Source organism: Lepisma saccharinum, chromosome 11, assembly GCF_977018435.1.
Source record: "Lepisma saccharinum chromosome 11, izLepSacc3.1, whole genome shotgun sequence".
Classification (NCBI taxonomy): domain Eukaryota; kingdom Metazoa; phylum Arthropoda; class Insecta; order Zygentoma; family Lepismatidae; genus Lepisma; species Lepisma saccharinum.
This window is the reverse complement of record NC_139239.1, coordinates 46,692,491-46,710,374: the sequence shown is the minus strand read 5'-3', so window position 1 is coordinate 46,710,374 and position 17,884 is coordinate 46,692,491. Positions and strand designations below refer to the sequence as shown.

The 17,884-nt window shown below is 36.3% G+C and overlaps 1 protein-coding gene across 2 annotated transcripts in view; it reads right to left on the bottom strand.

Moving 5' to 3' along the window:
* Positions 1-17,884, bottom strand: part of Dora (zinc finger SWIM domain-containing dorado) — a 76,063-nt gene that overhangs the window by 25,892 nt on the left and 32,287 nt on the right. For both annotated transcript variants that reach the window (XM_083131027.1, XM_083131028.1), the window contains exons 2-11: positions 15,071-15,322; positions 13,217-13,392; positions 11,911-12,084; positions 10,769-10,905; positions 9,357-9,552; positions 7,259-8,824; positions 6,260-6,433; positions 2,784-2,970; positions 1,408-1,549; positions 715-871 (exon numbers count right to left, since the gene is read on the bottom strand). In XM_083131027.1, coding sequence (XP_082987153.1) covers positions 715-871; positions 1,408-1,549; positions 2,784-2,970; positions 6,260-6,433; positions 7,259-8,824; positions 9,357-9,552; positions 10,769-10,905; positions 11,911-12,084; positions 13,217-13,392; positions 15,071-15,322 — 3,161 coding nt within the window. The remainder of the gene's footprint in view (positions 1-714; positions 872-1,407; positions 1,550-2,783; positions 2,971-6,259; positions 6,434-7,258; positions 8,825-9,356; positions 9,553-10,768; positions 10,906-11,910; positions 12,085-13,216; positions 13,393-15,070; positions 15,323-17,884) is intronic.

Sequence of the window (17,884 nt, the reverse complement as noted above, 5' to 3'; positions counted from 1 at the left end):
TTCAGCAAGGAACCTGGTTTCGAGAATCAGAGTTGACAATCCGTTTTTTAGTGAAAATATCCTCGACACACTTGAATAAGTTGGATGCGGAAGTGAATTATCAGATCTGGAGTCTGATAAAATTGAAAATGAAGTATGTACTTATCTCCACTGACCATCGCTACAATCCATTAGCTTTCCCCTCATTTTGACATTGTGCAGAAATTTTTTTGTGTGAATTTTTTTATGTGATTTAGTTTTATTTGGGGAACTACATGTAAGTTCTGTGATAATTGAACTAAATGATTTTTTGTATCTAGTCACAAGAAAATGTATTTACAGAGTTGTTTACGAAAAACAGGGAGATTTTTGTAGCGTTAGATAAATTGAGTAATAAAAACTGCAATAATGAAAATAGTGGACAAAAGTTTATCATAATTCCATAAAGAAGGTCCAAAATACATGATAATTTGTGAAAAAGTTTACTACTGTTTCGGTAACTTATGGAAATAGTGAATTCAAGTTGGTCCACGGGACCATGCCACACCCTTTGCATTACAATCTGGCAGCATGCCAGTTATGGGTTAAATTAAATTTAAATTAATCAAATATTTATAAATTCCTCGATTATGTATCTCTAATTTTCAGTGGACCTCACAAAACTTTACTGTCATTATTTACAGTAAATGCTAGATTTGTTGTGCATACCAAACAAAAAAATGGATATAGACTTACTTTGCTGGTGATTGGTGGGTTGCTGGAGTAATAGGAGCTCTGCAGTGGCACTCTTATTAGCTGGTGTACCTCTCTGTCCAAAAGTTTATCCATGATACGAGCTAATTTCTCTGGATTATCCTTGTAGTATACCAAAAGAGCAATTGCTAAATCACCTCTGAAACAACAAATTCAATAAATAAACAAAATTTACTTCAAATTCTTTAGAGCAGAGAAATGGAATTCAAGGTAGTAGAAATATGACTTACATGAAATTAATTGCAAGGAAAGTTAGTGGAATCTTTTAGGATACAAAACTATTAAATGCTTGCCAATACTCATATAAAATTTGACAATAAGCACGAATGATATTGTAATAAATAATACATATCAAAAATGTTTCGAAAACGTGTGAATGAATCACACTTCTATGTGCATGCTAATCTGAGGTGGTGGATATAAAGGCTAAGGCATTATTTGCATCTGTTCTTTCAGGAATCTCAGAACATTCATTTACACTCATACATACAATTAACTAGAATTGATTCAATAGAAATTGCCCACTGGTCAATAATCGGAAATATCAAACAGTCAATTTTCCTATATTAAAAAGATGCAAGACATGCTTACTTCAAACAATGATACATATGTATGTATTACACACCACAAACAAACACTTCTAGTGTGATAAACAAATCGCCAAGACATTATTACCTTTGTCGCCTTGTACCCTCACACAACAAAGGATGATCTGCCTCTGACACATTAGCTTTCAAGCCAAGGGCGGCTACCGCTGCTTCAAATCCAAGAGTCTCATCCAACTGATATCTATATGTTACGCTGGGTTGACGTGTGGCTGAAAGAGAAAATAAAATGTTAGGCAGCTCATGAACTAAGAATGAAAGTTTTACAATTTTTCACAACTTGTCAAAGAAACTTTATGAAAGTATACATCAAACAGATCACATGGACTTATATGATCTCATCTAAAATATAAAATGTTTCATGAAGAACATAAATGGTTCATCAAGTCCCTTAACAGATAACTGAAAAACCTGTTGTTAATCTTAGAAAAAGGAACTGCATTTTAAGATATTCACTTTACACAATCAGGTCACATCAATTATATGTTTACATTAGTAAAAATAATAACAAAATTGCAGAATATTGCACAAAATGATGTGCTATTTATAGATATACGTACATTGAATCCGTAATTTTACTCATACAAAGATATGGCTATATTGGCCGATACCAATATAATACTGATAAGTCTCTCACATCCATACTACTTAGATTCTAAGTACTAATATGCTAAAGGGGAAAAATTATTTAAGACATACTAATATACAGCCTATATGTTTTTCTCACATTGCTATGTATTCTACTTCAGAAATGCAATTTTAGGTATACATAGAGGCACATATTTTTGGTAAATAAAAAAGCAAAATTTTGGTACAAAAACTGAGTCAATTTCGGGTTCAAAAGCGGTAAATAAAATAAAATATCAATGTTATAGCGGTGAAAAATTGGATGAAAAGTGGTATATAAAAAGACATTTTGGTTTTAAAATTTTGAATATAATACTAAATTTGATTTTAAAAACTACACTTATTCCACAGAATTAACATTTCACTTCTAATAGCACATTTATGTAGTTATCAGAGTATTATGTTTATTTCTGTGTAAAGGAGTCCTTTTGCTTCTCCAATATTAACAGCAGAATTAATCAATTTTCCGGGAATTGCATAACTCTCAGGATAATTCAGACCTCAGAAGGCGTCGCATCGGTGAATAAACCCTAAATTTTGTGTTTAAGAGTTAATTTCGCTTTTTGCAATTCATTTCGCATTATTTCGTGACAAAACATGGTCACAAAATGCATCTCACACCTTTCAAAAACATGAAAAATTAACACTACAATGTGTTTTTTCAAATTTCATTTTTTCGTCAAAAACGAAATATGCATGCCCCTAGGTATACATGAAGGAATAAATATTTTTCATTAAAAAGTAACCTGAAATCAATTAGTTACAATAGTGTTTAATTTCTCATGGTAAAAAAGACATTTCTATTTTTAGAACTCTTACCAGGCATGACTAGTGCATCAAAAATGAAACTGGCAAGCATAATGGGAAGCAATGCTTCTCCTCGAGATCTCAATGTTCCATCACGTAACTGTTCAGTACGTTCCCTGATGATCTTTAGCTCATGTGGACCTAATGGGATGCGTTTCAGAAGTTGAACTAGATCAGATTCCTGATTGGCCAACTTCACCTATTAAAAAGAATGACTTCTCAGAATACATGCGAGTCAAAGGTTCAGAGAAACAAAGTGTATTTAAACACACCTGAACTAATACACACACTGATGTATCAGTATTTGATGCCATCAGAAAATATTTTTTCACATATGATCATCACTACCATCCACTAGTTTTTCTGGAGTTCACATATCCTACAGAGTATGCAAAATGCTAACTACTCATTTTTGCACGCTTAAAATATCATGGTAATTAGGCTTGCAAAAATGGAATGTTAACCCTTTCAAGGTGGATGATGAAATATTCATCATGCATGGAAATTCCCCAAGGACGGGGCTCATTTTAAGCAAAATGTAACATGTTGGAAAATGTTTTTTTTTAAAAAAAAAAAAGTTGTAATAACACGATAAATGGCAATGAGGGCTCGTTTTATTCAGAATTTCCAAGGCTTTCGTTCGGTAAGGTAAACATGTCGATGTGTACCCATTTTAGGAAGCAACGAACAGAGGATTTTTTTTTTTAGCTCCCATCTGGTAGCACTCATCGATCTGGGCAAACCACCACTTGTCACCGATTGCCCCAAGTTATGTAATGGCAAATACATAGTATTAAAACTATAATACAAATAGTAATTTTTTAAAAAAAAGAAGAAGAAAAATCAAGGTCAAGGAGAATATTTATCACAACTGACCGAAAACTCCATCAGAAATTTGCCCATCGATCTGAACTGAAAGCTTGAAAAGGAGTAAGATTGTTCGCAAGGGCATGAACTCTTACACCTGGCTGTCCAGAGAAAGGAAGAATATTACATTTCACCCATGCCTCTCCCCTCCCCCGAAGACCGTAGCCACCTGTGCGGCACAGATGCCGCAAAAAGCACTATCGAATAATGCTATACAGAAAGGCTTTTCCCCCCTCCCACTTCCCCACCTGTTGCTAAGTGGAAAACACAGGACAAACAAAGCTCTAATCCCTTTCTTCCTTCCAGAGCCAAATTTACTGCATAGAAATGACGCTTGTTTAGAACTTGAAAGACGGAGCCATTTAACTTATAAAGTCTTGAAAAACACATGGGCTTCTGTTGTCTCTTTTAACAATCTGCCTGGCAACACGACAATGACGTCAGAGTCTACCCGGCGATGATGGCAGATGTGAGGTGGATGCTTGGAGATTAAAGCCAAAAAGATTCAGTGTTTTTTATTATTTGGTTTCCTGTTTATTGAACATTTATTACGAAGATATGTGTTTGCCGAAATATTCGTCAACCGTCCTTCAGTTACTTTTGTCATATGGAGGCACCGCCTTGAAAGGGTTAAAGGTGAATTTCATAATTACATGATCCTGTTGCAATGGAATATGTACATTTTAATGTTTACAACTTGCTACACTGTTCAAGTGTAGGTATCTGTTGTGTAACTAAACAAGATTTCATATTTGTGAAACTTTAGGTGTATTAAGATATACAGTACATGCAATGTACTTATATATCCAAGAAACAGTTTATTTTCATTCGATTAATTTCAGTGATGACTGAACTACAAGTTCTGAAGTGGATGGTGACAGTGGACACCAAAATTATGAATACTACATGTATACCATATTTACTCATGTGTATAATGCACACTTTTTCCAAAATTTTTGCCCCCAAAAACTGTGGTCTGTATTATGCACGGAATAATTCAGACAGCCAACATACAGGGTCATTACATGATTTTGGGACACTTGCATTGATTTTTCATGTTTACGGAACCCTATCATGGTATATATCGTTGTAAAGCTTGAATCCTGCAGTTTCTGAATATGGAAACAGTATTTCATACAAGATAACGACACTAATGTGAAATGCGGTTGAAATACGTTCATCAAAAAATGAAGAAACGTTCTGATTTTTATGGTACTTTGGATAAAAGAAAACAAAGAAAAAGATAATAAAAATTAAAATGTATTACTGGCCAAATAATATGACATACATGGAGTGTGTAAATTCCTTAATGGAAGAAATCTTGTGCTGCTAACTGCTATTTGGAAGGTCCTGAATGTGCCTCGTATAAATGTTACATTAGTCACGGAAAGAAAAAGTATATATTTTGAAAAATAAGGAATGAGCAATTCAATAGGTATGATGTCATTCACTCTTGATCAGCATAACCAACAGATTTACAACATACAACTAAGAAAGCCATTTCTTGAAACTGGATTGTACTGCGCATTATATACGATATAATTTTTTGTCACTTTTACCCATTCAAAACTAGAGTGCGCATTATACACGCATGAGCACTATACACGCATAAATACAGTATATTGATACAAATTACAGCTGATTTATTTTTCAATTATATGTAACTATTTCAATAATTTAAACAAATTTCTGGTAGATTGATAATTGCAACCCAATACTTAATAACCTGTGGCATAACAGCCCTTGAGGGTCAAAGCCTACATACCACCTGCCTGTCTGTCTGTCTGTCTCACTTCCACCAGTTACAGGGTGACATGTGGTCAGCACGACGAACCCCTAGTCATTATTGTAGGTTGCCATGACCAGGTTACGCAACTCATTCATAGCTCCCCAGTTTCCTCATCATGGTGGGTAGTCACCGGTCCCATACACAGGCTGAACTCTCAGGAAATGTTGTTACGCTTCACCCAGGAGACTCGAGCCTTCACTCACCCGTAGCCAGAACCCAGAGATTGCACCTTAGACTGCACAGTCACGGTGGCAACGCAATACATAAATATTAATAAGCAAAAATATTCAGAACAATGTCAAATTGTTCCAATGTTTAACTGTATCTGTATCAATGAGAAGTGGCAAGGGTATCAGCACTGGTTTAATGTCATATTGACTCAGCCCCACTTTGAACAAATACCATTTTCAATACTATTATGAACTCCTGGCAGTGTTTAAAATTGCTGAGAAAAGTTTTACACTGTAACCTTACCATGCCTATCTATTGTAGTATTATAATAGTTGTAATGTTGTGATTTACTCAAATAATCTACTTTTACCATGCAACTTTCACATAAATTTACACATTTTACAAATCTTGCACAACTTGGAGTCTGGAAATATACCTCCCAGCATCAGCAACTAGTTACACGTTCCAATTTTAGCCAATATTGATACACAGATATCTATATTAACTTAGCCATAGCATACACATTCCCATTGTTTAACAGCTAATTCTCACAACACCCTGTAAAGGCTTAACTTTTTCGTAGGAATATGAAACAAAGTTTTTCTCTCTTGAGAGTCAAAGAGATGAACATATTATTGCTAAAAAAAAAACAGTAGCTTACCTCCAGTGGTTTGGTGCTAGCAGGTGGACGAGCCATTTCTAAACCAAACATTCCAACCTTGAATGCAAGATGGTAATGTTCTAAGTTTTCTGCTAAAACTGTACAGAGAAAGGCACACTTGGCCAGTGTGGCAGATGCAAGGCAGCTCAATTGATGAGATGCAGGGTTCACCAGCTGCAAACAAAATATCACATAATATGAAACAAATGCAAACTAATGCATGCAAAATTTTAACTTCCAGATAACATATCATGGCACATTAAACAATTCCAGGGTATGAATAAGCAAGTGTAGAACATATTAGGAATGCACCAATATGAACATCCTGCAGCTGACTGAGTACTGATATATCTTTTGCTGATTCACTAATCCAGCATAAACCTCACAACTTGAATAAGATATTTACTTCTTACATGTTGTAGATGACTGATAGAAATAAACTACATTATTATAATTTTTTAAAAGTACTTATGAATTTTGCTCACATGAAAAATAGCAGAGGTGTGGAATCAAGTCTCAGATTGAACCAACTGTATGTAGGGACCTGAGATTTTCAGTTATTTTCCATTTTCCACAAAAATCATGACAAAAAAACACAGCATACTCAGCATTAAAAAACTTTTCAAACCCTATTTATTTTGTACTCACTACACAACTTCAATGACAGAATTCAATAAATATACAGAACTTGAATAATTTGTTCACCATCTCAATTAATATATGTGACCAAGACTGAGATGAGTGTTGCCTTAAAACAAAAAGAAATTGTATTTGTCAGATTGATTGCATAAACCCACATTTCATGAATTACACCTTTCTATTAACAAAATGGCATAATTATTCTCTCAATTACACACTGATTATAGAAATATCAGTTCAATAAAATTATAGAAATTTTACTGATAAACAATATGCCTTGATGAACAGATATTAATTAATTTGTTTCATTCTCACCTAACATCAAATGGATAGCAAAAAAGCATTTGAAATACAACTTACCTTCTTACGTTTTCCTTTGACAGCAATTGGAGGGAGTTCGACCATAAGATCTGGTGGGTTTGCCAAAAGCTCTTCAGCTAATCTCACTCCAAGGGTGCAGGCTTCTTTCCCGTGGCCGTGGGCATGGAGGCCCTCTGCCCGAGCAAAGAGAATCTCCCATGGATCCTCCATCTTCTTCAGATTGGCAAAGATGGACGGTTCATCCTTCTTCTCTTTGGCATTATTCCTCTCGCTGTTCGACATGAGGAGAGCCTTGGGATCATAATAATACACGTTGTACTCGTCACCCGACTGCTGCGAATCTGAGTTGGAAGAGTCCCACTTGGAATCTGCATTGGATAGAGACTCCTCGCGTGGACCAGCTTCCTCGGCAGGAACCGGCTGCTCCTTGTTCGTCTGAGGATCAGGCTGGGAGTCTGGCGAGCCTGAAGAATCAGAGTCAACTTCAACATGGTCACAAAGCGCAGGCTCCTGCCGTCCCTTCTGAGAGTTTGTAATTAAACTATCACTATTACTAATTGTACCTGAGTTGAATGGGATCACCGATGATGGAACAGACATGGGGAAATTAAAACAAGAAATAGGAATGTTACCTGAGTCACACATTTGTTCTGTCCTGCTGCTATCACTGTCACTTGGACTTTCGGATGCACCTTCCTGATCGTGCGGTTTCTCGACGGCAACCGAAACAGCGACCGATAGCTTCTTGCTTCTAAATCTAAACCTTGAACTCATCCCACTACTCGAATCGCTCCCACCAGAGTCACTGTCTCCTATGTTTCTCACCCTACACACGAAAGTGTCCGGATCCCCCTCCCCTTCGTTCTCACAAAAACCCTCACTACTCACACTACTGCGATTGCCATCCCTATCTCTGCTTAAATCTATAATTGAAGGCAGTGGATATTCACGTTCTCTCCCTGAGTCACTGAAATCATGTCGTCTTCTATCACCTCGGTCCCTGTCCTGAGAAAATTCAACACTCCTGGGCCTCTTCCCCATATGAGAATGGCTGTGGAGGTGGCTGTGAATGAGTGAATTCGGATGGGATGGGTGTTCACAATTCAGCACTGCTTGTGAGGAATTGATCTGGTTCACATCACTCTTCCCATTCGAATAGATGTGACGGAAACATGTGAAGGGGCAGTGGTAGAATCTACTACCATGGGAGTATGTGATGCCAGGGAGGGGATAATCTTCCCAATCTAGATAACATGCTTCAATGGCTGGCTTAAATCCACCAAACACCTCCACGTCATTCTTGAAGTTGTTGATGTACTTGCTGTTACCACTTCCAGATGTGGTCGTCACTCCCCCTCTGCTCTTTGTGACCTTCTCCACAATCTTCAGATGCCAATCTTTGAACTGACTGTGCAAAAGGTCACGTTCTTCAGGATACAGGCCAGGGTTTAGAGCTGCTAATTTCCACAACACTACAATTTCATCACACAAAGAAGAACATGCATGTTGTGACGCATGGCTGTTGCTGTTCACATTATGTTTTCCTCCGTGCCCTGAACTGCCATTATGCAATGCAACTTTTGTGTTAAACCACCACACCATGATCTGAAATTTAAAAAAATATACATAAATAAATTTGTTTTACCACTTGCACACATATAGAAATGAAATTTTCTAATTATTTTTAATTCCTTGAAAAGTTTACAAAGCAAGTACTTGTAAAGGAGCCACATACATTCACACCAATTAGTCCACCAAGATAAAGATTAAGGATGAAAATGGAACAATATTAAAAAGGAGACAAGAAACCATTCATGATGACTGGAAATTAAGACAGAAAGACAATTCCACTCTATGCACAATTAACATGTGTATGTGTGCGTTTGTAAACACTTTCAGACATGCATTACAAGATCAAAATATAAAATGTTATTTAAAGATGTCAAATAACTCAATTATATGAAGGTACAAGTACTACATTCTTAAAAATGCAGGTGAATTGGTAATTGAACTTTAATCTCTCGAAGTCTAAACAAAATATGCAATGCACTTACAATAACCTGCTAGGAAGAAAAATATTTGCAATGTTTGAATCAAAATTTACAGCTGTTTAGAAAATGATATCCGACAATCGTACCTGTTCACATGACATACATTCTTCTGTGATGATCTCCAACAGTGGTATGGCATTCCTATCATTTCTCTTAAACATTTCTCTGACAATGGAAAGCAAATTCCACATTCCTTCCGGTTCACGGCCTCGCAGGGGTCGCAGAAGACTGCTCCATTCTGCTGCAGCAGGTGGAGCTGTAGTGCTTAAATAATTTACATCACTGCAAAGTAGAATATCAAGCTATTATCGTATGCAATGCAAATGTAGGTATAACATTTTACAATATAAAGTTCAGACATGACATGTACTAAAAAAATAGCAAACTTGCAGTGGTGTATTAGTTTTTTACCATAAATTGTGCAGCTTGGGAGTAAAACTTGATAACTCATACTTCAATCAAAATTAAGTTAACATTAGGTGCAGTTGTTGCACATTTTCCAGTTGCTGTACAATAGTGAATGAAGTTCCTTCAGTAGCCAGCGATGGTAAAAAATGCACAGGAACAACTGCGTAACCCATAAGCGACAATGTAATGAGACGAATTTTCACCTGCATTTCTGTTTCATAATTTTGTGGATTATCGAGTTTTTACTCCCAAACCACTCAATTAATAGTATTTGGGACTTAACAAAAATAATAACTACATTATATATTTATTACTTTAAAATATTCTTTTGTGTAAAGTTGTAATTTGATTGAATTATAAAATAAAAAATATTAAAAACATTTAGCATATTTAATATAGTAACGTTTCTGTTGAATATTGTGCTAATTTTAATGGACTATATACAGGGTGGTGCATATTGTTATCTACCAATTTGAGTTGGCAACCCTGCCAGAATGCATGTGCACATGTGTGTGGCATACCTACGTCTGTGGAGAGTTGGGAGTTTGGCAATTAGTATATCATGGAGCGTTGACCGATGCAGACGCTGATTGCGGCCGTGGAAGCCTTCATCCAAACAGGCACCGGGCACTGTGGTGGGACAATGAAGATTGCCATGCACCTGTTCGAGAGACACATGGCATTCTAAGGTGGGTTAGACAGTGGAGAGCCACGGGTAATGTTGTGAAACGTCAGTCGTGATGAATACGTGCTATTCCACAGGACATGTGAGACACGTGTCATGAAAGCTTTCCCACAGCACCTAGAACAGTGAATTCAAGCAGAAGGAGGAGGACTTTATTTTTAAGATGCACTGATGTCTGAGTTATCCATATTATACACTATAATAAACGCCTACATGAATATTTTTATTTCATAACCATACAAAGTTACTACAAGCACTCGCCATCTTCCCGTTGTCATTTGAAGTTGATAGATACAATATGCACCACCCTGTATATCAAATAAATCAATCAATAATTTCCAAAGTGATTTTTGACAGTAAAAACAAATGTACAATTTCTAGAATGAACATTTCAACATTGTTTACCTGAACACAATTGGTGCTGGCACACAAAACTTAATGAGGATTTTCTTAATGTTGTCATGAAGAGTCTTCTCATCCAAATACCAGGATGTTTGATCAGTGGCAGATGCTCCGGCAGTTGGGTCAGGTGCACCACATACCTGAAAAGGGGGGCAAAAAATAAGAAAATCTGGTTACTTTTGTTTGCTACAATGCACACACTTCATGTCTAATTGCCAAGTGAGATCTTTCTTATAAATGTGGAGGGAAAAGAAGAAATAAAAAGACAGAAAGAGGGGGGGAGAGAGAGTGAGTAGTGAGTAGTGAGTGAGTGAGTGAGTAGTGAGTGAGTGAGTGAGTAGTGAGTGAGTAGTGAGTGAGTGAGTAGTGAGTGAGTGAGTGAGTGAGTAGTGAGTGAGTGAGTGAGTGAGTAGTGAGTGAGTAGTGAGTGAGTAGTGAGTGAGTGAGTGAGTGAGTGAGTGAGTGAGTGAGTGAGTTAGTGAGTGATTGAGTGAAGGGAGCGAGCGAGCGAGCGAGCGAGCGTGCGTGCGTGCGTGAGTGAGTGAGTGAGTGAGTGAGTGAGTGAGTGAGTGAGTGAGTGAGCGAGCGTGCGTGCATGCGTGCGTGCGGGTGGGTGGGTGAGTGGGGAGAGAGAGAGAGAGAGAGAGAGAGAGAGAGAGAGAGAGAGAGAGAGAGAGAGAGAGAGAGAGAGAGAGAGAGAGACACACACACACACTCACAGAGACACACTGTGTCTATTGCAGCTCAATGAATCTGAATTTTCAGTGACAAATTTACATTGCTCAACTGAGTGATAATAAATAAGAAACACGAACTTACAGTATTTTTTTCAATTGCAGTATGCAAATTTCACAAGATAAATTAAATGATAATAACATTATACGTTAATAAATTCTGCAACCATAATGTTTGCATCAGAAAAAGAAAAAATGTAAAATAAATTCCTTGAGAAATAATTTAGTGGTCTTTTTTTTTTACATCCACGGAACTTGGATTTGGATGCTACTATAACATATTTTAATAAAATCAAAACTCATTATAATATTCCCATAACAACAATTTGAACTACATCTGAATTTTCTTTAATGCATGTAAAATGATGAAGGCATTCAAATAATACAAATATTGTACACCAAAATACTCACAGTGTTAATGGCTGAAGGCTGTGAAGAAAGAAGTTCATCCAGCAAGCGCTGAGCTGTTGGGAGAATCTGCTGTGGCAGCTCACTGATCAAATACTGTGCGAACTTCTGCAGCTGTTCTCTGTGTAGCCGTGAGAGGGACTCACTAACAGGAGCTCTAAGACACACTTGCGTTGGCTGGAAGGAAATGGTACTCGGTTTTCATTATGCTAAAAAAATACTATTCGTTAACAAAACAAAATTCACTTTTCAGGGAATGAAAAATATGGTGATACACTAAAACACTGAAAACAGTATTTGCGTTATCTGCAAAACTGACAGGCTCATAAATGGATGGTGGCACTAGCCACTGAAGTTAAAACTATTAATAATAAATTTTGATTATATTAACAATAAAATTCAATAACAATAAAAATAATAAAATAAAGTAATCCTGATATCATTCACAAAAGCAGCAGTAGCTAAACATGCATAAGGAGAATGAACGTGCATATGTTTGTGCCATTTTTAACTTTGCACCCAGATCTGCATCAATTACTGTGGACAAAAAGGTAGACATCAAGTTTATTTTAGTTCTTAATGTAATAAAATGACCTGCAATCACACATTCTATTTTAAAGAGTTTCCAAATTATGCCTTTCTTCCATTTAGTTGTTGGTGTTCACATTACTGACAAACAGGAGACAGAACAAGTACAGAGTTCTGAAATAAGTTTCCTGATTTTTCCAGGTTTCTCTGATATTTTCAAATACATTTAAAGACCATTCTGTTGTGTTTTAACTTACTTGAGCTTAGTTTACAATATATTTTGTGGTAGAAATATGACTGCAATGGCTCCAGTGGAGAGAAAACACATAATTACACATTTTCTTTTAACAATTGGCATGTTGTAGCAATTTAGTTATTACAAATATGTCAAAAAAATCCATATTCATGGCATGGTGTTGCCACCATATTTGATGCTTCCTGGCTTTTCCTTCTGTTTTCTCTTTCTTCAGGTCTGTGGGAATTCTGATATATATAAATGGTGGTGTTTTCTTCAATGTTATAAATATGGTATCCTATCCATAAGTAAGCTATGCAGCCCTAGAGTTCAGATACTGGTACTTCAAATGATAACAAAATGTAGTGATAAATAACAAGGATGGCGAACACCAGACTGAGGAACACTTCACAAAGCAGGACACAGACAAGAAAGAAGCAAACGTGAACAATTGGAGAGGATCAATTTATCTCTGGAAAAAAATTATTTTATAAAATATTTACATATTCAGATAAAACTTTACAACAATTTTATAATATTCCTTACCCGGTGGATTCGATGTAAACAAACTGCAACTACATGAGAACACCAGTAAGCTGGGGATGAACAGGTGCAATTGCAAGATGTAATCCGCCTGCGATCGAAGGTGACTGCTACATTGTACTGCCCTCTAACTTGACCAACTGTTGGGGGAGGGGAGACAGAGGCACTTAGATGGAAACCTGGAACAAAATAAGAAATTTTGAGAGTTTTATGTTGGATATAATCTTCAACAAGCACCATTAACATGTGCATGTTTCAATCACATTGTAAGTAATAAGTTTGGTTTGTTAGAACAATTAAGAATTTCTTTCACTAATAGCATTTGCTAGATATTGCCAGTGGAAACCAACGTTTCCCAAAATGCCACAATGCTGGTCTGCCGTTAGCATCTATCACAGGGCTTGGCTGGAGCCTTTACATGGACTATCTATACATGGTTCACAACCAAGACAACTCATCACTTTGCACATTCGTTCATGACTCTCTTCTCCATGACTTTCCTTTCTACCCTTGCCATCAGCAGCTGGCTGTCTTTGCAATAGGGGGACCACAAGCAAAATAACCTGCGCAGAGCGGTACGTGTGGCTGGGGGGCTGGACGGGAAGATGCGCAAAGGCTTCTCGCCGAAGGTTCTTTTGTTTGTGGTTGTTCTGTAACTCCAACACTTCATTGCCAGCTCGTGACATTAGCAATATGACATAATATGTACTTGTAACTTATTACGATTTGTGTTATACAATGAAAATACTGATATTCAAAATGTCCATTCGTTACATGTGTGATATTAATACATTTAATATATTAACCCAGAATACAAAACCTTGTGAGAGAAACAAACACAAAACCCTTGTAAATTTTACGACTTTTATACTTCTTAAAAATCTACATAATTATTAATATTTTATAATTTTTATCTTTGGTGCTATTAAGTTTAATATTCGTATCTTTTAAAAAACTTATATTTTGATAGTTTTTAAAGGGCCATTATTTATAAAAAATATGTATTTTCTTCTGGACATGGGGAAAAAATTAAAAGTAGGATTTTTGATTTATATTTCATCAACTGCTGGTAGTTCTACCTGACACTATGTTTTCATTTACTGCTTTCTCTTTGGGGGGGGGGGGGGGGAATTAGCAAATTACAATCAGAATTGAAATCAGATTCTTCTTCGTAATCAGATTGACCATCACTTTCTTCATTACTTCTTGTCAACTCATCATCATTAGTATGATTATAATTCTTCTAATCAACACATTTTGTCACTCTTCATCTTTATCTGTCCCAGAATTGTTAACAGATGGAGGCACATAGTGGTTAAGATTCACCTTTAAACTGTAGGTCCAGTCTCGATTAGCCTTTCTGTGTATAAAGTGGACTTAAAAAACAAACTTACCTTACCTTCCTTTCAGCAAATGAATAAAAATATTATTTAGAACAAGAACATACAAAAAAACGTGTTCACATCCCACGAAAGAAACTCACATTGTCACAAAACCCTCGTCAAAATTATGACGCACCCTCCCATACAGATGCACATGAATAGCGTAGACGATTGTCCAACTGTTACGGACCTCGTTTTAAGAAGTTAGAAAGGTACTAAGATGGGGGATGTGCAAGCAAGCATCATTCACTCTGGACAATTACCTTGTCTGTGTTGTTTCATAAAATTTACGAAGGTGTGTGTTCTGGGTTAAACCCTTTTCCAAGCAAATGGAATTTAAGGATAATTTCCTTAAGTTTATATATAAATTTTAAATTATAGATGAAAAGATTAAAATGATTGTTGGCCTGACAACAGCAGTTGCAGCTGTAGAAAAATAAGGGTTTCAAAATGATGAAATTTCCTTGAGACTCACCTATCTGCAGAGGATCCTTGACTGCCTGGTTCTTGTACAGATGTTCCCCTCGCTGGAACTCATCTGCACTTCCATTGGCAAGGCAGGAGTATAGCCGGATATCCTCCTCATTGTCCGGGAAACTCCAGAATGCAATCCGCAGCTGCAATTGCTCTGGGACCGGTGGGTAGACATGCTCCACCAATTCAAATGGGATGTGAGATGCAACACAGCGAGCAGATAGCTCTCCCAAAGATGGCACCGCTGAAGTTTCTGCAAGAGAGTGAGAGAATAAAAACCATCAATGGTGAATTTCAAGGTTTTCAAAAAACAAACATAAAAAAGTTTATCATCTATGTGGGTAATGATATTTGGTGATACTGATAAATGTCACAATGAAAATTTTGAAAATCACTGTATATATATCATTATATTCCCTGGAACAATCCAATGATTTATAAAAAAGATATGAAATATGAAAGAAAGAAATTTAATCCAAAAGCTGTGAATTCTGCATACAGAATCTTGGAAGTTTACACATTGAAGTAAAAGTATATATGATTAAATACAGTGGCATGCCTAGAAACTTTGTACATCCAATTTTATGTCATTTTTTTAGCAGTCTACCCAAATTCTGCGTTTCCCTGCATTTGACATTCAAATCCCCCCAGGGGAGCAGTGTCAAAAGTTGAGAGAGGATTATCAATCCCCTCGCTTGTTTATGACACTGCATAGAAATGTTCTCATTTGACTTAAAGGTACCAAATATGTATGTTTCTGATGATCTCTACCTCACAAATGAAAACTGGCTTTCAATAATAGAAAATTATATTGCTTTTGAAGAAGATTCCAAAGCCAATAGCGGGCTTTTTCCCCATTCCATACGGGACTGATGGGCCGCACTGTTCCAGTGTTCACAGACACAGTGGTAGCTTTACAAATAATTACATGGTTTCTGTTGTTCAAGATACATTCATTCACTATACTCTTTACTCATAACACACCAGCATGGGTAATTAACTATTGCAAAAGAACACTGACAAGTTTTGAATTGAGTTTAGGCACTTCAACACAACAAATAAGCATAATGAAACAAAATTATTATTTTGTTTATAAAAAGCATGTTAACCATTCATACACAAGAATTGTCATCTACCCCTTCAATGAGAGGACTGTGATTGTTTTTCTTCACTAGCATGTCATGTCAATCTGCACCTTGAAGTTCCTGCTACTCGCAGGCAGTGTGTCTTAGTCAGTCAATTACTTTTTAATTTTGGAATGTCGGACATAGGTGGTACCGAATAGAGATGTAACAAACAGGACATGATTATACAGACAAGAGAATTCTGCACCGTCATGTGACCACCACGATTATTCAGCGAGTGGTGCATTACAATGGTGCCACCTCTAATCAGTTTGAGTCACTGGATTACATTGCTTTCATTTTTATTTCATTAAGGGCTTTAGTGGGTGAAGACCACTGCCATAGAGCCAGTAGAGGGGGCAATGAGGCCGTCCTCTAGGTCCACACCAGATATAAATTAACTGTTTATTAACACCTCAAATTGTCAGCTCAATAACAATAAAAATCATAAATAAAGCATGAAAGCATAGTAAACATTGCAATAAAGTCACCTGCTGCTCCATTTTGCCTCGGTGCAGCACAAATATCATTTGTTTAACAGTTTTACAATCCTTTAAAATAAAAAAAATATTTTGAAACAGTCTCGAGCAATTTCTTTGTTTTATGCATTCTGTTACTGTCTCATTTCATTATCTATATATATTGCCTATACATTATTAGCATATATTAGGTATTCATGTTGCAATTTTATGTGTGTAGGGCAAGAAGTTGCTGTACCCTGGTGGAGGCATATTGCACAGTGGTTCGGATCCGGCTCTAAACTGTAGGTCGTCAGGGTTCGAAATCCTGGGGGGGGGGGGGGGGGACAGGGGATTTCCCCACCAACAATCTTGGCCTCAAAAATCCCCCACCGAAAATTTCCAGACTTTTTGTTACAACAAACATAAGATAAGCAATTACTTTTAATTTCAAATATACTGTACTAAGAATAATATCGAAAACATACACAAATTAGTGTAGTTGTGAGTGTTCAATGCTTTTACTCTCTCAAGAGATAGTTAACAAATCTACATCAATACGCACAATAAAAGTAAAACAAGAATGCAAAACAATAATTACTATGAAATCTAATTGATTTATATTAACATAAAGCAAAAACTAAATAAAAACTTACACATGATAAAACCACTTGAACTATTTCATAATTTATTAACATCTTTAACCAGTTAGTAAAGGACGTAGTTTGCTACTTTATAATATCTGATATACATAACAGTAACAAATTTATTTCTTTGTATGTAATTAATAATAATACTATTTATAATTACTAATTTAATTTTAATAACATTATAAATATGTATATAGTATAATTTATATGTATGTTTGTGGGGGAGGGGGGTTTGTAGATTAAGATCTTTCTCCACCCACAACAGTTTTAAATGATTTCGCACCCTGGGTCCAGTCCTGATAAGCCTACTATCTATGCATAAAGTGAAAACAAAAAGTCAAACGAGGAACTGCTGTAATCTGGTATGAGTAACCTTACTGCAAGCAAGAAATACTACTGTGGTAATAATTTGTACAAAACTAAGTAAATGTATAAATTAAAGTATGTTTTCGATCACATAAAACATCATACCCGTCATAATAAATTCCGTGCCCATAGGTACATGTAGATTCTTGATTCTGGCGTCGCTTGTAGATGACCGGGAAGTTAACTAGGCAAGTGCCCAATTATATAATGTGATTAC